The sequence below is a fragment of the Erpetoichthys calabaricus genome, chromosome 4 (assembly GCF_900747795.2).
Source record: "Erpetoichthys calabaricus chromosome 4, fErpCal1.3, whole genome shotgun sequence".
Taxonomy (NCBI): domain Eukaryota; kingdom Metazoa; phylum Chordata; class Cladistia; order Polypteriformes; family Polypteridae; genus Erpetoichthys; species Erpetoichthys calabaricus.
The window spans coordinates 180,741,521-180,763,566 of record NC_041397.2 but is presented as its reverse complement, the minus strand read 5'-3'; the positions used below and the strand labels follow the sequence as shown (position 1 = coordinate 180,763,566).

Below are 22,046 nucleotides of genomic sequence, written 5' to 3'. Positions count from 1 at the left end.
CACCATTTCTTAACCAAACACAAGCCCACATATAATGTCCATTAATCATACCTTCTCAAGCAGTATTACTAACATGTAGCCTTTACAGCCCCCTAAATATTTTAATCATACCTGAGCAACCAAATATATCCCAGGACTTAAGAGCATGTCTTGCACTGGCAAGCTTAGGGAAGTAAATCTCTGTAGTCTTGAGCAGAGAAGGATGCAGATACACTGATCAGCCACAACATTAAAACCACTGACAAGTTAAGTGTATAACATTGATTGTCTTGTAACAACAGCACTTTTCACGGGGTGGGATATATTAGACAGCAAGGAAGCAGTCAGTTCTTGAAGTTGAGGTGTAGGAAGCAGAAAAAATGGGCAACTATAAGGATCTTATGCACGAGAGGTGCCCTATATAATATTAGGCCAGTAGTTTTAAAGCTGTGGCTGGTTGGTGTAAGTTGATCCAACACAGTTCTTTTGATTAAAGAGGATATAACATACTTAAGGACACCAGTGGAATGTATTTAAGCCAGGAACCCTTCTTTACACAAAGAATCACATGAGTCTGGAACAAACTACTGTGGCTTCGCTGGGATATATACTCATTTGCTTAATTGAGGTGGTTCTTTTATTCTCCTGTCCTGTCAATATGGAATAAAGAATTCTACGACTACTTACTTAATATCCAGGTATGGGTTACCTTTGTAGCAGCACTACAAACTAAAGGACTCCATTTCCAAGCTGCTCCAAAGGTACTGTCCTGATTGAACGACTGCAGAGAGTGTAGGGGCTGTTGGGGACAAGAGTGGCTGGTGGGAACTTTAAAAGGAAACCGGTTAAACAGTAAAGCAAGTCAGTTTTTTCTGTTTGTGTTGATCCATTTGTCTTGTCTACAATACCACCTATGGAATATTGTTTCCATCCTGGATCATCGTACCTGCAAGAGTGCCTACCTGTCGTGTGAATAGTGTTGGATTGGTCCTCATGTTTCATCGGAGGGAGCGTTCCCAAATCTCATCACCACTGACCACATCAGGTCTAACGGTAGGACTGTCTGATGCATTTCTTACAGAAAGCTGTTCCATGGACTATCAGTTTTTCCTCCATTCCATCTCATCCATTACCAGTGCATTTGGACTGTGTTAAGGACATTGTCGCAAGTGTTTATTGTTAGGTGTTTATTGCTGTGTTGGTATTTGATAGCCCTCCCTTTCACCCACAATGATAACTTAATTTGTTTCATTTAATATACACCTTTATACAGCTTCATTTATATACTGTTATTTCATTTCTCTCTGTGTGAGTCGTGTGAGTTAGGCCAATGTTGGGTGCATTCCTGGGGTTCTCACCAAACAAATCACCATCTCTACAATGGTGTGAATCTGAACACTACACCTTGGAGTGATTTAGCTGTCAGTGACCTTCAGACTCCGCCACATCCCTTTTCTTTATAGCAACACCCGTTTCTTGTCACTGATTCAATAATAGAGCATTTTATAATTTGGCTTCAAGAGACAGCACTTTCTCCTTCCCATTCTGTAGCTGTTACTCGCACAGAGCGTAACACAGCAAGGAGAACAGTGCAGCCATGGAGTTCAGATAGCAAACAAAAAAATCAATTTTTTCTGACCCATCAGGGCATTGGCAGTCCAAATTTATAACCACCTGTAGTTGGAGCTGCTGCTCCATATACATAGAGATAATACCAACCAGCTATGGTTATGTAAAAATAGTCAAGTAAACAGCTTAATAAACTTTTAACTTGACACATTGATTTCTTAGATGTTCGCCACTTTAGGAATTCCAATAAAGAGCACTTGGAGTTTTCTGCTGATCTGAAATAAGCCAATGTTTTTTTCTGGAAAATTCATAGTCATTCTGCTACCTTTTAGTTTTTTATTGGGCCTAAAACCTAAAAAAATTGTAATAAATAAACTTAAACCTATAAGCAGGAAACACTTTGATGTTTGGCTGAATACTATGCTGATAGAATGAGATTTACTCTTATGTTTCACAGAAGATCAATTGGAGTCGTCTCTTAGGAACTAAAGAAGCAGGTTGCTTGACTGTAGACATTAACTTACCAAAGCTAAAGGGGCTCACATAGAGTCAAAAACTCCAAGATTGTGGTATATTCTCTTATTGCAGATTTAGTATAGGATGGATTTTATCTCTTTAAGATTTGTTTATTCCCTATGATTTTATAGCACATAAGATTTTTTCCTTTCTCTCAGGCAGTGACATCACTGAAGATTCCAGTAAGCTTAATAATCTACATAAAAGACGAACTCTGCTGGCTTCTTACTGTAAACTTGTTGTAAATGGTATTGTGGAAATGAATGGAGCAGCTGAAATCTTTAAACAGTACATGAAGGTAAACACATTTCCTTGTTTCTCTTAGGCTTTGTAAGATTTTGTTAACATGAGAAATTAATTTAGAACATCATTTTGTTTCTCAATAGATTTTATTTTTCTTTTTTGCCATAGGGACAGCTGAAAAATTCACCACAGTTAATTTGCTTGAATAATTTTCAACCTGTAAATTTTCTCATTTAGGTCATACTTACTCTTACTCTTTTTCCATTCATTAATTTGGCCATCTGACCTTTTAAAGCATTGGAGCAGCAACAATCCCTTTGACATGAACTTAGTTCATTGCATAGCACACTCATGACCACCAGACCTGATAACATATTTTTATATATTTCAGTATAGATTTTGCAAAAAACATTTCATCAGTATAGAAAACTTGCAAAACAAATTAAAGCAAAACACAAAATATGTCAGTCTGTGTAGGCAAATGGAACTGGAAATCTGATTTTTGGTTTGGTCTATTAGTGTCATAAAAGCAAAATGTTTGTGTGTAGATTTGTATATGAACTGTGTGTAGTAAGTTGAGCTTACTCCCTTAAGAATTTTAACCAGAATGATCTGTGGTTCACCATGGTTGGTGAATCAGTGTTGGATTTGATCCCAAATGATTCTGCATTGAATAAAACAAGTTTGACAATTTATGCATGTTTAAAGCAGGCGAATATGTCTTACCTGGTGTTTTCTCAGTGGTTGCTTGAGCGAATGAGCAAGAAGAAAACTACACTTTCATTGGTTCAAGCCAGGGAGGTGAAAAAGTATGTTTCAGTTTGAAAATACATGCAAATGAATGATTCTGGTAGGTACTGAAACTGTCAGAATTTTTAATTATATCATGATATGGATTTCTGGCAATACTTCCCACTCCTAGTATATCTCCATTTATGAAAAAAAAAACATCTGTTAGAAGGACATGGTCAGCATAAACTTGTGGATTTCAGAAAAGTGGTGCAAGTGGCATATGAGAAAATACTATCATGAAATGATGTATTCTGACTAGCAGGTAAATATTGCTTTTTGTGTACAACTGTCACTCTGGATGTTCACGTTTTGTAGAAATATGTGGTAATGAAAGTGTTTTGTGAACATTAGTGAATATGTTACACAAGCTCTTGAAAAGGAAGTTGTGAAAAAGCAGGTAAGGAAGGACCTTCTTGTATGATCCACCAGCTGACCATACACTTCTAAATGTGTGGCTAACAATTCTAGACTTGCTTACCAACATTGCAAAGTCTTTTGCAGTGTCTCGGGTGTAAGCTATGTAGTGCGGTATACATTATGTGATTTGTTTTTTACTATCTTTATTATTTTAAGAAAATGTTAAAATATGACATTAAATTGTTCCTGTAACTGAAGGTGATTCTGGTCCAAACACTGAACAGTGTTTTAAGAAATTTCAACCTTGGTGATCAGTTGATCAATAAAATTTAATACTTAAACTTGACTATTCTACTGTACTTTAAACATACACAATGGAATGCAGCCTGTCTTTTCTATAGGCTAAAGCTATTAATCGATTAATATCAAGTGTTTTATATTACAGTCTACAAAGTGTTTTTTCTTCTGTATAAAAATAACTCGGTTTCAGTCATCACACAATTTTGCAGTGCTCCCCTTAATTGGACCTCTGACAGTGGCTTGTCACAGCAGTCTGTTTGTCATATATTGATGAGCTAGAGAAGGCAGTGCATGGGATTCTGGCTGAAGAGCTCCGTCATTCTGGTTGAAAGCTTTCTGGTCTTGTAATACACATACAACTACAAAATGACTTTGTGTAAAGTTTTGCCTTACTTCAGTAGAAATATTAACAAAAAATCATCACCAATTTAAAGAAAAAAAATCTTTTATGTCTTTGGCTGAAATTTAGTGGCTACTTTATTAGGCACACTTGCTTATTACTGCATTATGTTTATTCCTCCAAACAGCCAATCACACGGCTGCAACTCTGCATATATAACATAAAAATAAGGTCAAAAGAACAGATAGGATGCATTACGTAGTTAAGTCTCATCTTGGTAGGATTGCTGTTACCAGGCATGGAAGTTCCACTATCTTACAAAAGTTGCCCTCCTGAAATGATCATAAACTCTAGTTTCTAGAGTTTACAGAACATGATTCAGTATATAATATAGGATTTAGTCATTGCAAGTTTTATGGGCAAAAAGAGCATGTCAGTAAGAGATTTCCAAGGAGAATGGCCAGACTCGTTCTGCTAACAAAGTCCGAAAAACACATAACAATGCTTCATAACAGAAGTGTGCCTCTGTTCCCACACAGACTTTAAAGAGGATGGGACACAGCAGCAGGTAAGGTTCTAGTCTTCTTGGCTAGAAACTGGAAAATTAGGCTGCCATGAACAAAAACTATGCATCTAAATGTTGGAAAAGTGTCACCTTATGAGTATAATCTATTTTTCAGCATATAACAGCACATAGGAGTGGGTAGCTGGGAATAGTGTCCAGCCCCACATCAGAACACACTGTTTGAACTCATTTAGCTATCTTGTAATCTGAGGAGTAAGAATTTTTATCTTGATCAGCTGGAGAAAGCTCTGAATGTGTCTCTCTGGTTTGGCAGGGCTGGACCCACAAAGTAAATTTTTGTACTGAGACACTACTGTCGGGTTTGAATTTTGTTTAAAGTGCATAAAACCATGGATCCATCTTGTCTTTTTTCAACAGTGGAGGTTGGTGGTATAGTGTAATACTGTGGATAATGTTTTTTGGTAAACAGGTCTCTTAATATCAACTGAGTATTATTTGAGTGCCACACCGTACCTTTGTTGCTGGCTATGTGTGTCTCTTTATGGCCACACTGTGCCCTTTTTCAAATGGAGACTTCTAACATAATAATGCACCATGTTACAAGGTAGTTCAATGAACATAACGGTGAGTTCAGTTTACTGCACTAGCCTGTCCAATACAAAGGTCTCAGTCCAATAGAGCACCTTTGGGATTCGGTGGAATTTGATGTCAATGGCAAGAACTCAAGCTGTAATGGAGGTAAAATGGGATCCCTATCTACTAATAGACAGATGTCCAAATAATGTGGGTATAGAGTGTATATGGAGAAACAAAAACAAGCCATTCATAAAAGAAGGTCATAGCAGTTTAGTAGATCTAATTTTGTTAACTCAATATGATTGTAAACTATCTGCAATAACTGTGTAGCCAAAATCATTTTGTTCAATAGGGTCATACTCCACAAAAAGCAAGGTGACCAAAAAGGTTTAAAAGCATGCTTACAGCTATTGCCTCACACCTCCTGAAGCTTTTCTTCTTTGTTAACAGTATTTTGAAAAGAAAAAAGGGGAACAACAAACATCAAAAAGAAAAGAAAGGAAAGTCCCTGACCCACTAACACCCCCTCATCTCACACAGGCCGAGAAAAGAAGCAGAGAAAATTAAATATAATCTGTACTCACAGCACTATGCCTTCCTGAATCCTGATTAAAAGAAAACAGACATTCTGAATAAGTGCAACTCCTTTTTCTGGAGAGAATATAGTAAATGGCAAGGAGAGATTAGTATGAGCAGCAGAAAGTTCTACAAGAATTAAGCTGTAAAATCAGTTCCTCAAGGTATGTTTTGAAATTTGTTGTTAGTTTTTCCAGTCAGATGCTAGGAGAGACTGAAGAGCTTCTTTAGACTGGAGGTAGAAAAAGCTGTGGAGAACAGGAAATGGAAACATCCAAAGTGAATGAAAGTGATGCGGAAATAGGAGACCACACATGATGGGGAGGGCAGAGCCATTACCTATGGAAAAAAAGACCTGTGGACAAAACCCCTTAAGCATTGTTTAAAGATGGTTGTGTAAATCCTGTGAATAATTTTATATTGGATACATTCGTGACTGGATTTTTGGAAGAATTTTTGACTTCTTTAAAAATTGAATCTTAGCTCAGGGAAGAAGATTTGAAATCTGAATCCTATTTAACTGGAGCATTGACAGGTTTCTTGGATGCATCTCAGAGATTTGCAAACTGCACAGAAACTGGTTTGGATTGAAACCTGATTGTAGAAACAAAACAGATAGCATGAAACAGAGGAGAACAAGGGTTGCTTCAATTTTTGAGAACCTTCATTAGCTGTAGATTGTAAAGAAAAAAATGGAATGGCAGTAACCGTGACTCCTCAAAGAGACTGACATGTATATGAATACTCAGAGCACAAGCAGGTTGAGTTTGATACCTTTGCCTGTCACTGTCTGTCTGTCTTCCAGTTTTTACTTCGTCCCCACAAGACTGAAGTCAGAAAACACTTCTTTATGCAAAGAGTTGTGGATATTGGGACAGCTTATCTATTAGCTAAACAAACAAGCTTTATGTACTGAATGGTGTCCTCTCATTTGTCAAATTTCTTATGTAAAAAGTTTGTGTTAGGGGTACATTACAGTGAATTTAAATTGACTGCTGTGTGCCAAGATGTGCCATATGATGAACTGGTGTCCCATACTACCGTCAATGATTTCAGCACTGTAACCTCCTTTAATGATTAAAGCAGCTTCAGAAAATTGATAGAAGAAAATATTTAATTCAAAGGTTACTTTTATAACTAAACTTTTTTGTTTTCCATGTTTCACCCTAAACTCCTGATTTACTGCTACAAATGGATGAAAGTTTAATGGCATAGATGTCTGTTGCTCTCTGCCTGTGCTCCACTCCACTGTCCACTTTATATTTCTGATGATTGCTTTATATTGTGGATACAGAAATAAATTCATAGTGAATTAGGGCAGTTCAACAAAATAATCAGTGTCTTTACTACACACTGATCTGTTGTTTCAATTAGAATTTATTTTTAGTTGTCCCATTCACCTTGCAGAATTTTCAGAGATACTCTGTGTGAAGCACATGCAGGTTAAATGACTTACTCTGGTTTATATAGTACATTTATTCCTAGCTGTTTTAATTACTAAGCCATATTTACCATACTTTACACAAAATGTCACCTGAAATCTCAGAATGATTTGCATTTTCTGTTTCCTACTGTATCATCTCAAAAGTGCCTTAGGAGCTCTAGGACCCTGGCTTAGACGGCGTATACAGGAATTCAGGGAAAAATTTGAGCAGCATTCAGAAATAAAAAAAAAAAACAAATCACAAATGTACACTGCAGCAAAATAGATTTTGAGTTAGAAACATTGACATGACAAAACATCCTCTCTGTGCAGTCAAGGTCTCTTGCATTTCATAATTCATAAAGACATTTACTTTAATTTTATTTATAAGTGCTCAACAGCTGACAACTTGTGAAGAGCTTTTTGACACAATATGTGAGAACTTAGAAGTACACACATGCAAGCTATAGTTGTACTCCTCAAGTTGGTCTTTAGTTGTAATTTTTTCATTTCAATTATATAACAACAGTGAAGAAGAAAAAATAATTTCATGGAAACCTTTGTAGCTTTCTTCTCAGAAAGAATTACTACTTGATTATTATTATTGTATATTTGGGTGACAGCTTATCTAAGACATTGTATAAGATCAGGGTACAGTATATAGGTTTATGAAAGTTAAAGCATTGTCAGTTTTAAGTTTACAAGCTCATGATCACAGAGTGAATCAGACTGTGGATGTCTAACCAACAACTTTGTGCTTGCTTATCTACTTCATTACACTTATGGGCCTTTGTGAACAAAGCAGTAAAAGAGCTTTTTCTGGCAAGCCAATTGAGCATTTAGAGTTACAAAAGGGGACCCAAAAATAACGAGACTTTTTTCTTGAGGCTGGAGGGGTGTTAGTTCCGACGTTTGCCGCTAAGTGTGTGTATTAGACTGCCCTCTGTATCATTTGGCCATGCGGCATCCTTGAAGTGCTCAAGCGATTGCGTGATGCAGTGCGGAGAATATTGTGGCAATCAGGCGAGTTGTTTCTGCATCACAACAATGCTCCCGCCCACACAGCACTGAGTGTGTGGCAGTTTCTCAAGAAAAACAGGATGACAATGGTTTCCCACAACTACCCCACTCCCCGGACCTTGCACCCTGAGATTTTTTTCTTATTTCCAAGAATGAAAAGGGACCTTAAAGGAAAGCATTTTCAGAATGTAGAGGAGGTCAAGAAGCAAATGATGGAGGCACTGAAGGCTGTCACTTTGGTAGAGTTTCAGAACAGTTTTGAACAATGGAAAAAGCGGTGGAAGAAGTTTATTGCATCTCAGGGAGAGTGTTTTGAGGGTGATTACATTTTGGAAATGTTCTGAGAAATATACATTTTTTTCTTTTTAATTCTAGTTATTTTTGAGGCCCCCCTCGTATGTCTTAAACAAAATTACAGAATTCTGAAAATACGTTTTGTTTTAAGATCTTAAATGCAATTCAAGTAGATTTCAAGATGCTTGTAAACAAAACAATTGAAGATCTCTTAAAATCTAATTCTACATCTTGTGAAATCTCTGAAATGCAAGTGAGGACATCTCAGAATGACTTCCTGCAAAATTTTCACTGGGACATCCTGTCATTTCACAATATCATAAAATTCATTTGAGATATTTTAAGATATCTTAAAATTCTAAACTATTTTCAGATATTTCTAAATACAATGAAGATATGTTAAAATTCATTTCAGATATCTTTATATTGTTCAGATACAGTGCATCCGGAAAGTATTCACAGCGCATCACTTTTTCCCACATTTTGTTATGTTATAGCCTTATTCCAAAATGGATTAAATTCCATTTTTTTCCTCAGAATTCTACACAACAACACCCCATAATGACAACATGAAAAAAGTTTACTTGAGGTTTTTGGGCTGTTAAAACACAGGACTTGTTAAAGCCCATTTGAGCTATACAAGAAATACATTGTTGTTGCTTATTACTCTTTTGAAAATGTAGTTTTGACTTTGATTTTTATCTCACATCTTGGCACTTTCGCTCATATTCTTGTTTTCCCAGGTTTTTCCCTTTTGCTGTTTAACATCCATCTCATGGTTTTCTCATCAGATGTATTTTCAGCCTCGCTGGCAGAACATACTTACTCGTATTTGGATATCTCAAGTTTATTTCCTGATATCTTGAAATAGGCCACTATTTCATTTGGGAGATCTTAAAATTGTGAAATATGTAATGTAAAATAGACAAGGGGAAACAAAAGATAAAGAAAGATAAGAAACAATAAAAAAACATGGTAAAGCACTTCATTGCTAGTAAAGTAAGGGAGCCTTTCACAAAGATCCAGTCGTGAATGACAATCTCTTCCTGTCAGTGGGATGTATTTATACTGGATCAAAAACAGAAGAGGTGGGGCGTAGGCGGAAGTGACCTCATCAGTCCCTGAGATGGTTTTCCTCCATTCTAAGACAACTGGAAACTGGATTGGTCATGGTGTCACATTTAAATTCTTCCCCGTAACAACGTTTAACCCGACACCAATGCCACACACCCTAAGCGCTCATGCTTAACACTAAATAGTATGTGCAGATATCTAAAATTTAAAGATACCTCAAATGGATTTCTGCAGTAGTTATATCGCAGTACCTTCCTGTCCATACTGTATTTACATGGAGAAGTCCTTTTTTATGTATCTGAAAAGCATTTCCAGTTACCTCAATACAACTTTCTGCACATTTTGAGATATCTTAAATACAGTTCAAGATATTTGAAATTAGATTGGAAGTCCCATTGAAAGAAATAGGAAAACTTAAAATGCATGCAAAGTAAATTTGAGATATCTTGAAACATGCAGGAAATTACATAGATATCTGAAAATGTGTTTGAGATATTTCAAAATATATCTGATAATAGTTTTTAAAATGTAAAGGAACTTATGCTGAGATACCTTGGAAGGAGTTTTGGTTATCTGAAAAGCTGAACTGCATTTGAGAGAACTCTAAATGTTAACATTTGGCTTACTATGTTTTTTTCATATGCTGTACTGAATATACCAGCACTCCAATGTGTGTTATCTTTGTTATTATTTGATCCTTTAGTCACAAGCTTTTAGTAGACCTAGCACTACTGTTATTGAATGCTTAAGTGTCTATTTTATTACATAAACGTAATGGAAACATAATTTTTGTTGCTGTCCAGCACGATGACCCGGTGAGTTGTGCATGTGAGCAGACCCTGCAATGAGCTGCTGCCCACCCTGGGTTAGTTATTGCCTTGCTCTTAATGCTTTGGCTCCCTGCCATTGAAGGAAATTTATTTTATGTTAGATATGATGCAGTTAAGTTTGTTTTGCATTGATTTTTAAATAATGTCTGGGTATAACATTTATATTCTATATTTCTATAGAAAATAATAATAGTAATAGAATTCTATGTTCTATTTTTGTGTGATGAAAATTTGAAGTTTCCAGTAGTAAATTCTGTATTCAATATGGTTCCAGCTAACCATATGGGTTACTTCATTTTTGGTATCAGGGTCTACGCCTCCTGCAGCGTTGAACTACTTTTTGCAATTTTTTTAAAGACACTGCTGTCATTTAAGATGAGAAAAGTTTGCTGTGTTTATCTGTCTAGAATTCATACTTCATTACCATAGTATGTCATATTCTACAAGTTGTGTAAAATTGAGCATCATATTTAAAATACAAAGTGTGTCATATTTGCTTTAGACACTGGACTAATGTAATTCATCTGTGCCTTTATTTTAATTTATTATCATATTTTACTAAGAATGGCAGAAGCTTTGGAGCCCAGTCTCAGTTGTAACCTGTAATGTACAGAGCCTCAGCAATACCACCCAGTCCCTCCCAACACCCCATTACAACTGTGGAATCCCTTTGCACATTTTCCACACTATGTGGGTCAGAGGCAGTTTACAGACAAGCACTAGCGAGCAAAGGTAATGTGTCTGAAAAACAAATTGATGTGAAGGGAAGTGGAGTGGGCTGCCTGTCTGCATTGTGGTTTTATTTTACTGCCGTTTGTTGTTTTCTCTTTTTTCTTGTAAAGTGCAGAAGTCCTTTGTTTTTTAGCTCACTTTTTTTTTCTGAAGCCATGGTAAGTAATGTATTTATTAAAAAAAAAAAACCCAACTGAATCTTGCCCAGCTCTCTTGATGCTGGTGGTCCGGCAGATTTTTGTTTCCTAATTGCTTTCGTCTGATTGGGAAAGAGTAAAGCATCTCTAGATGCAGATGCATAGTCGAATGAAGACTTTAAAATTACTTTGTTTTCCAGAGGCATATTGTTCTGTTGTATATCCTTCTAGGAAAAACAATTACTATACTTAATTTACATATAAAATAACAAGTGTCTGAGTGTCTGTCCGGTTGCTACGTCTTTGTCATTCCAACATGTGATGCATCAAAAATATTTGTAATAAAATGCATTACTAAAAATGTTAGTGATGTGTCATCTGTTTAAATAACAAAACAAATATAATGTGTATATACAGTATATACATTGGTATTCATAACAGCAATGTTAAAGTTAGTTGAAGTGATAAACACAATGCAATTTTATTACTACATGCATTACAAAATGTATTCCAGTAGATGATGTACAGCAAATGTTGATGCTGAGGTCTATGTTGATTACTTAAATTTGAACCTGTCATAGACGGACAGGAGAACTAATAATTTTCCTCTTTATAAAGCCTTTCTCAAGCCCAATTAACACTTTGTGGAAATTTCACTGTGTTCTCTACATATGAGAACAACAACTACAGATGTTTGTGATGCACCGTATGTTGGCATGACAGAGACATAGCAACCAGTGGATACACAAACACTTATCCTTTTATTAAGTTTATTATGTAATTGAAGTATAGTAATTGTTTTTTTCTAGAATTTAAACACAGTTTTAAAATGTTCATGCTCTAACTAAAATCATCATATTTTAGTATTAAACTTTGCACATTACTGTCTGTATTGTTTCTTAATAGTACTACAATGACTTTGGAGACATCATCAAAGAGACTCTGAGCAGGACAAGACAAATCGACAAAATCCAAAGTGCTAGGACGTTGGCCCTCTGTCTACAGCAGGTATGTGAACTCCATTGTTTGCTCAGCAGTTCCTTTAGTATGCAGGCATATCTGAGGGCAGTCGTGGTTTTTTTTTGTTTTGTTTTTTGTTTTTTTTTTTCCCTTTCTCTTTCAAATCACAAACGACATGTGCCCCATGTTCCAGTGCACCCAGCTACGAAAGGGGCCTCCTTGCCTGTCATCAGCTCCCTAGATCATTGAGATGTAAGAGCTCTGGCTCACAAAGGAACATTCCACTATTTCCCAGTGTCTTTCTTTTAATAATGCTGCTGGGAAGTTGTCTCTAGGGCCAGAAAGAAAAAAAAAACAGTGTTTCATTTAGGTTTTAATAATTTCAGCCTGTTCACATCACATGGATTTTGTTTTTCAAATGAACATTTAATTAATGTGCTGTTTCCAACGGCATGGCTTAAGTTTCATTATGTTATTTTAATGTTCATTTAGGCAACCACTTAATAACTTGCATGCTACACTTATTAAGAATCACATTATAGCTCTGATTTGTCCGTACAAATCCAAGAATTGCTTCCAAATGCGAATTTGGCACTGGGATTGAATAGGCCCTCCATTAGTTACTTAGGAGCACTTAACATTTTAATTCTGTTGGTTTTCATGGCCACATGATGATTTCTAGGTCTGATATACTTCTGTAGTCCCACGGTTTATTTCTCAATTTTAAAACAAAAAATGTGTAATCAGCTTTGAACAAGAGCTGTGCAGCTAATATGAATTCTTTAATTGTGCATAAGTAAAATAATATATGTGGCAATACACTGTGAAAGATTCCAGCCCAGATTACAGACAGACACCAGGACACACACAAGTCCCAAAGCACACATGGTTTATTTAGAAATTTACAGTGCCCCAACAAGCACAAACACACGTTCTTTACTTTCCGTTTCTTTTCTAGCTTTCTTCTTTTACTTCTCAGTCCCTTTCTCTCTTTCTCCTCCTCTCCTCCTCAGCAAGCTTCGTCCTCCTCCTCCCGACCCTGGCTCTCGGAGTAGTCTCTGCTGGCCCCTTATAGGGGGCACTGATGATGTGTTTCCGGCAACACTTCCGGGTGTGGCGGGAGAGCTGCTATCCAGGGCTCAGCAGTAATTGTAGCATCCCCTGGCAGCCCCCATGGATCCCAACAGGGCTGTACTAAACTCCCAACTCCCATGAAGCCCTGGCGGGTGTTCGAGGCACCACTGCAACCCAGGGAGGCTGCCATTTAACGTTCGGGGGAGTTATGCTGTGGCCACACTTGCTTCCCCGGTGCTCCCAGCATGGAGGCGTCCCGGCCATCCACCACTTATTAACAAGACACTGGGCTCATGTACAAAGCAGTCTTCTTCTTTGGTTATTATGTGATTTTTTTTTGTTTTCATGTTTATCAGTATATTTTTATATTGTGCACTTTGCTTGGTCAGTTTTCAAATAGAAAAACCCTGACAGCGGCATTCTAGCCTGGCATCAATGGGCAGGGTGCCCGGCGATTGCATAGTTCACTCACTCACAATTTAACTGTCATGTACATTTTTTGGGATAATGAGGTGAAAGGAATATTGAATTGAAAAAAAATGTTTTAACAAGACATTTCATTAGTGCTGAGGTAAGTACAGTTGTTTTGCAGCTGTACACAGTAATGATGAGTTTGATGACTAAATATGTATAACCTGTACTGTACATTCCACTCTGGATTCACTCTGAGTCCAGTGCACACTTGTTATGCATCATTATCTTATGGCTTTGAACTCCATTTTTGTAAAGTATCTGGCAATGACGTGATCTTTAAAAAGTGCTACATAAACACTAATGTGCTGTAATGGCAATTAAAGTATTTTTTAAAGAGTTATCTTAAAAATGCTAAGCTGTTGAATTTTTATATTGGTCTCAAAATTTGGGAACACTGAAAAATGTTGACATACTGTATTATAGTGGTATTCCCCTCTTCTTCCCTTTACTTACTTTCTCTAGGGATACATGAACTTATCAGGTCTGTTACTGGGTTGGTCTACTTTTGCACCTTAATATTAACACACACATAAATTGATACACACACAGACCCTAACCACAAAAGTACCACATGAGTGATGTATACACAGCCCATTATTCTGTAGCATTTAACCAACACAAGTGCCATATGAATGATACATGTACAGACCGTCAATTCCTAGTACTTCAAGAGACTTACTTATCATAGTCATGAAAGACATATGATATCTTAGCTATCTCTCTATTATATAAAAAAAATCTTGGGTCAAGACGAGACTTTTTCAGAAAGACAAGATAAGTCATTTTCAGGCGAGACGCAAGACGAGATTTTGTGCGAAGAGATGAATTTAAACCCTAACCTGTCCAAGCGGGGGCGTAAATAAAAGACCAAGAGTAGAAGACAAAGTGGAACGTAGTAAAGAGGTTCAAAAACGTTGGTGTGATACACATGCAGAGCAGGTTAGAGATTATGAAGTAATAAAATTAAAAAGTCTCAAAAAACTGATAGTAAAAATCGCATTAGCGCTAACAAATGGAAATTATTACTCGGTAAAATAATGGAAAAGCGAAAACAGATTGAATATGTTAACATAGGTGATATAACAGAAGTATGTAGATATTGTTTGGCTTTATATTTTAAATTATAGACTTGTAGATCGTCTAATTTGTGTTTACATCAGGGAAAAATAGTGTTTCTTCCCAATGAAGAGGCGTATCCGCGAGAAATAAAAGATGTGTTGTTTGGTGAAAGTGAAATCCACAAACACTACAGGCAAAATATCAGAATCTAAAATTATCTGTTCACATTTGCATCATTCAATGCTCAAAACGTAGATTTACATGATTCAGGACCATACGCTATGAGAATCTATTGTCCTGGAACAATTAAAGCTACTACAAGTTTAATTTCAAAGAAACCACAGTTCAGTCAGGTTTATATTTATGATCAAGGAGAAGCGATGCAACATAGGATCGAAAGAGTTAAACAATCGGCTGTATTGGAAATTCTACAGCCAATAATGGATGCAAATCCATACATCCAAAAGTAATGCACTTTACACGAAATTTGTCTGAAAAATACAGACAAAGTAGTTTTCTTGGATTTCTATATGAATCTGAAAGATCACGCTCGCATCTTAGTACATAATTTGCCTGCCTCCTCACTCTCTCACGTCCGTCCGAAGCCGAATGCGCAGTTGCCTTCTGCGCAGCTGCTCGAAAAACCTTACGAGACCGACATCCAACCCCAACATCGCGGCAGGCGGCGGATTTACGGCCGCAAAAATTCAAAGAGAAAGGTGACTTCGAAACTCGTGCCCGTTTCATCTTACGTTGTCGAAACGGGCTCTTTGTCTAGTATATAATAAACCAACATGTGACGAATTGTCAGCAATAATAGTTTCGAAAGATGGAGATTTCAAAGAGAGAGTTGATATTCATGTTTATCCAAAAGCAAAGCATGATTCACAAGCAGAAGATCCAGGAAATGACTAGCACGTAGTTGCCTGCACGGGGTTTGGCGAGTGAAGCGAACAGGGGGCAGAGCCCCCTAGTATCTCAGATGTAAATATTACTCTGGTCTCCAAGAATATATTCAAACATACAAAGGCTCAACATCCTTGGCTATAGGCCATTTATCAGCTACTGACGTCTTACTTTAACGCAGTGTTCACTATTGGACAGAGCTCTACGTCCCTATAAACCTTGCAGCTCGGGTCCTATGGCACTTCCTTGCTGTTTTTTCTTCTGACATTGCTCTTAGACATCCATCCATCCATTATCCAACCCGCTGAATCCGAACACAGGGTCACGGGGGTCTGCTGGAGCCAATCCCAGCCAACACAGGGCACAAGGCAGGAACCAATCCCAGGCAGGGTGCCAACCCACCGCAGGCTCTCAGACATGGCATATTTATTTTAAAATTTCAAGTGGAATTCCGGAACATGTGATGTTACACATACTTGATTGGCTGGCTGTCAATATGATAAATGACTTTGCTTAAAGTTTCTTAAAGTTTTTGATCTTATAAATATGTCCAGCATTTCTTCCTTTCACAAACTATAAACCAAATATGTAAGACATTTCCTACTTTCCCAAGCTGTAAACCAATTTGGCAATTCATAATCACAAGGGTGCCCATCTGTTCACAGGTTATAAAGTAATCAATACAGACTGAGGCGTCATCATGGTCTTCTACTTTGTTTGCACTGATATTTTAAAAGTGAGGTACAATTTGGGAAGAGGAGATGCTTTGATATTAATTCCCTGCTTGTAAAATTGAGTTCATCTTTGTTTGTGTGGGCAAAAAATAAAATTTAAAATTCCTGACAATACATACAGTATATGAATAAATATATGTTATATAGATAGACTTGGTGCCACGGCCCACCTGCCAAGTTGTTTTGCCTGCCTAAGGTAAAGTCATCCCTGATGGAGGATCGCAGGAACCGTGGGGTAGAGAGGTCCTTTCATTGGATTGGCTAGTCTAGCACTGTTTCAGCTGTGGATTGGCCAAATGGGGGAGGCAGCTTGATGGCTGAGGTCTTCAAGACTCTAAACAAATCCAAATCATATTATGTGATATCATCTACTGTTAAATTCTGCTCCATACTTGTACATTTTTTATTTTTATATTGTATTGAGGATTTGTTCTGTTCTGTGTATTGTATTGTATTGACCCCCTTCTTTTTGACACCCACTGCATGCCCAACCTACCTGAAAAGGGGTCTCTTTTTGAACTGCCTTTCCCAAGGTTTCTTTCATTTTTTTCCCTACAAGGGTTTTTTTGGGAATTTTTCCCTGTCTTCTTAGAGAGTCAAGGCTGGGGGGGCTGTCAAGAGGCAGGGCCTGTTAAAGCCCATTGCAGCACTTCTTGTGTGATTTTTGACTATACAAAAATAAATTGTATTATATAATTAAAATATAATATAATAAATAAGTGAAAAAATTAAGTTCATTAATTAATTATTTATTTTAATTTGTTTATTTTTTTGTATGGCTGCTGTTCGGTTAAAAAGTGTAATCACAATTAATTGTATGATTTATAATAGAAATAACTGTATATTAAACAAAATTTTACATATTTCATTCATGCATATTCGTATTTTTGTGCAACACAAAAAATAACTATGATTAATTTCTAATACAACACAGTTTTAATAATCACTTACCTATGCATATTAAATTATTCCAATTAGTTTATTGATAGGTTTGTATAACACAAATAAATGAACAAACAGTGAAACACTAATCAGTCAACAGTACAGAGTAAGTTGTTTTTTTATTTTGAGCCCCATCACAATGCAAATTAGACTAGCACTTTGATTGGTTCTGTCAATAATACTATAAAATGAAATGGAGATGAAAAATAAGATATTATTGATTTCCTGACTCATTTATAAAACTTTTTTGTGGATTTGAGCATAAAGGAGGGATCAACCTGTACCTTACCAACAAGCCAGATACCATGTGCCATATCATCAGCAAGTTATATGTCAAAGCTAATTTGCCTCAAAATAAATAAATCATGGCTTGACCCCGGCCACCAAGCCACAACATGCGTAAGTCTAATCCTGGCATCACAGATGACTTGTGCATTAATGGAACATAACTGCTTATGGTTAATAAAAGTAGCTTAATTCTTCAGTGGCTTACGTATTGCATAAGAACAACCAGACAGTGCTGCAAACTGCCTTTTTATGTTGGCAGAGATCTGTTATGTTTTATGTATGTGCAATATACAAAAACTGGACATAGTGCCTCGCCGGTTGTTTAATGGCTTCCAGCACAGCTAAGATATTCCTGACCTGTTGGCCAGTTTCCTGAGAAGTGACAACAGGTAGTGAATATAAACTAAAAAAAAAAAATCTTCAAGTTTTCTTTTATAAATCTCGACTTTTGTGTGAAAAGTTTTGTACATATATTTTAAGCCTCTCCGTGCATATACAGGTTTTCTAAATCTGACCCCAGTTTATTTAGACTGGTCATTCACGGGATGCTCTCTCTCTTTTTTTTATTAACAACATATTCAGATACAAAAAGCAAGTGTTCACAAGGGTCCAGTGTTAGGCATTGTTACTTTTTTGTAAGTAATGAGTAATGTAACTAAATATGTAATATAGTTACTTATTTTAAAATGTAATGCATTACTTTTCCTTCGAGTAGTGGTAAGAAACTCATACTTGTAATCAAAATAAACCTATTTCTTTAAATAAATGTATTTCTTGTAGCTTCCACCATTGTAATGGACCAAGTCAATGTTAATTTTTTTGCTTATGTCTGAATTGCTCAACAAATGATTTCATGGAGGAGCAGCTAGGCATTATTGGCTCTTCTTCAAAGTCTAATGACAGTCCACGCTTTTGCATTTTTTTTCAGGGCAGTTCTTCTGGTGTGTGTTGTTCATTATCAAAACACAACATAAAAAATGGTCAAGCAAAGCTGACCCCAGTGACCTGCTACTACTATTAACAGACTTTTATTAATTTAGTGCTGCTTCATTAACAATGTGTGAAGTATGGTCAAATTAACCAAATTAAATGAACACATTAAGGTGTCATGCTAAAAAACGCATTAATTGCAAGTGTTAACAGCAATGAATCAGCAGCACTACATTTTTGTACTGCACCTGTGGTGTTAGTTTGATAGTACTGCAGAATACTCTCTGTTCATTATAAGGTCAGCCACTGCTAGTTTATAACCTTGAATTAAAGAGCAGAGAAATCTGAATATAATCCATAAACCCTTTGGAGATTTTCACATTCTGTAATACAATATTAGTAGTAGGCTATTGCACCATGTTAGCCATTATGGATGTAATGAGAAGTTGAGCAAAAGGACACCTTTTATTGGCTAACTAAAAAGATTACATTGAATCACAGTGGATTTAAAATTGGCTTTTTGACACTGATCAAGAGAAAAAGACTCTTTAATGCCAAAAATAAACTGCAAACCAATTTAGATTAATTTGCTTCGCTTACCAACCCCTGTGCGGGCACTACGCGCTAGTCATTTCCCAGATCTGACGCTTGCGGTGAATCGTGCTTTGCTTTTGGATAAACACAAATATCAACTCTGTCTTTCATATCTCCTTCTTTTGAAACTATTACCGCTGACAATTCGTCACATGTTGGTTTATTATATATGCGAGCGTGATCTTTAGGATTCATATAGAAATCCAAGAAAACTTCTTTGTCCGTGTTTTTCAGATAAATTTTGTGTAAAGTGCGATACTTTTGGACGTATGGATTTGTACTCATTATTGGCTGTAGAATTTCTAATATGTCCGATCGTTTAACTCTTTCGATTCTATGTTGCATTGCTTCTCCGTGATCATAAATGTAAACCTGACTGAATTGTGGTTTCTTTGAAATTAAACTTGTAGTAGCTTTAATTATTGTGGAACCACAGATTCTCATAGTGTATGCTCCTGAATTGTGTAAATCTACGTTTTGAGCATTGAATGATGCGAACGCGTACAGATTATTTTAGATTCAGATATTTTGCCTGTTGTGTTTGTGGATTTCACTTTCACCAAACAACAAATCTTTTATTTCTCGCGGATACGCCTCTTCATTGGGAAGAAACAATACTTTTCCCTAATGGCAACATGAACTAGATGATCTACAAGTCTCCGACTTAAATTTTAAAGCCGAACAATATGTACATACTTCTGTCATATCACCTATATCCATATTTTCATCTCTTTTCGCTGTTCCGTTATTTCACCGAGTAATAATTTGTTTGTTAGCTCTAATGCGATCTTTACTATCAGTTTTTTGAGATTTTGGTCTCTTGGCACAAAGTCTCATTTCACAGGACTTGACATTATCTCTCTGAAAAAGTCTTGTCTCGTCCCAGGAATTTTTTTATATAATAGACGTAAAACTCAATTCATTATTTATCCCCTTCACGTCCATATTTAGTTGGTGCTCTTTTGGCAGCCATGACAACCTTGAGTCTTGTGTACACAGGTCTCTATCAACTTTGTACATCTGGACCTTTTTTTTTTTTTTTTTTTTTTTACTCCATTTCTGTTTTTCTTTCCAGAACTGCATGGGAATTGTGAGAGAACAGTCTTTTTCAAGTCCAACCACAAATTCTCAATTGGACTGAGATCTGCACACTCCACCCTAAGCCATCCTAAGTAGCTTTGGCTTTATGCTTGCTGTCATTGTCTTGCTGGAAATCAAATCAAATCTTTTCCTAACAAGTCACAGGTTTCTTATAGACCACATTAGGTTTTCTCCAGGAGTTCTCTGTATTTTGCTGTGTTCATTTTACCCACTGACCTCACAAGCCTCCCATGGCCTGCTGAGAGAAGCATTCCCACTGCTTGGTAACTGCCAACACCATCCTTCATGGCGTAATTGAGTTAGATCACTTTGCAGAGATCTGCTTTCACTTTCACATTAAACGTTTTTTTCTGTTGCTCAGTGTCAAAAATGCCAATTTAAATCCAATGTTGTAAAGCAATAACATCTGATAACTTCCAAAGGGGTGAATACTTTTAATAGCTCACTGTATCTCTACACAACCAAAACAGCATTATGGATGCATCATCATAGAATTACTGCAAAAGTTACAAGCACAGAGAACCACAAACACATTTATTAGGTAGTGTATCACATACAGTAGTAAGACATTTCAGACCTTCTAATCTCGACTCAACATCATTTTGGAGCTGAAAAGCCTGTACTTGTCAATATAGTTCTAACATTCTAAATACAGCAGATAGTTGACCCCTTGATATTCATGTCTTAATTTTGTAATGTTGGATATTTGTAATTAAAAACAAATCAGTAATAGTGGGATAGCATACAGCAGCTGTGGTTAACACAGCTGGCTTATAGCTCCAGAGTTCCGTGTTTAAATTTTGCTCTTGTTAACATGTCTGTGTGCATTTTTATTCACTTTTTTCTGTGTGCTGATGAGTCTGAATTGACCTTGTATGAGTAGCGTACCTATGTCTGTATTAGTGTGTGTTGTGATGGACTGATTGGTTTGTGCGTTATGCCCAGTGACTCTTGGACAGGCTGTGTCCTCTGTAACATGAGGCTGGATTGAGCTAGTTCAGAAAATGGGTGGAGAAAAAGGAGTGATATGGTAATTAAATAAACTGGTGGTTTTAATTTCTTGGGTCTACTATACTTTGTGGAATTTAGCCTGTGTTACCCATCTTGCTGCTGGTTTTATGTTTCATGCTTGGTTGAGGTTGAGGCAGCAGGTGTATACTAAGGATTCCAGACTACTTCTGTTTGCCTTCTTTTTTTAAATCTCAAAGGGGTAGGTTTGCCTCGTACAGTGCGTTTTTATTTTTTTGTGTTCTGAGCAGACTCTGGAGATATTCACTTTATGTATATAGCCTCGTAACAGTCTGTTAAATTAAATGCCCTGCTTAATATTGCGTCACATAATTCTGTTCACAAATTGTGAATTGCATAACATTTATAACAACTGTTTTTTTTCTTCCACTATGAGCCATGCATTTAATCACATATTCATTTAATTTCATTTATAAACACTATATCAGGCATGAGTGCTCACCCATATTACTGTAATTATTGTAAATAACTTACACAGTTTCCTTTGCCAGTTTCCCTACATGCTTGGCTTGGCCAAGATTGGAGTGCCTCCTGTGTGGAATCTGCACATTCTGCCAGTGCGTCATTGGGTCCCTCACACAGACTTTGCACAGACTATGTACAATAAATGGAGTGTTTTATATTCAATATTATAGTTAATCATATCAAAATATACAGTTATTTGGTTCTCA

General features: G+C 36.6%; 1 protein-coding gene across 1 annotated transcript in view; it reads left to right on the top strand.

Moving 5' to 3' along the window:
• Positions 1 to 22,046, top strand: part of si:ch211-269e2.1 (cohesin subunit SA-2) — a 176,400-nt gene that overhangs the window by 123,081 nt on the left and 31,273 nt on the right. Inside the window, 2 exon segments of the mRNA XM_051927091.1 lie at positions 2,223 to 2,362; positions 12,191 to 12,292. Coding sequence (XP_051783051.1) covers positions 2,223 to 2,362; positions 12,191 to 12,292 — 242 coding nt within the window.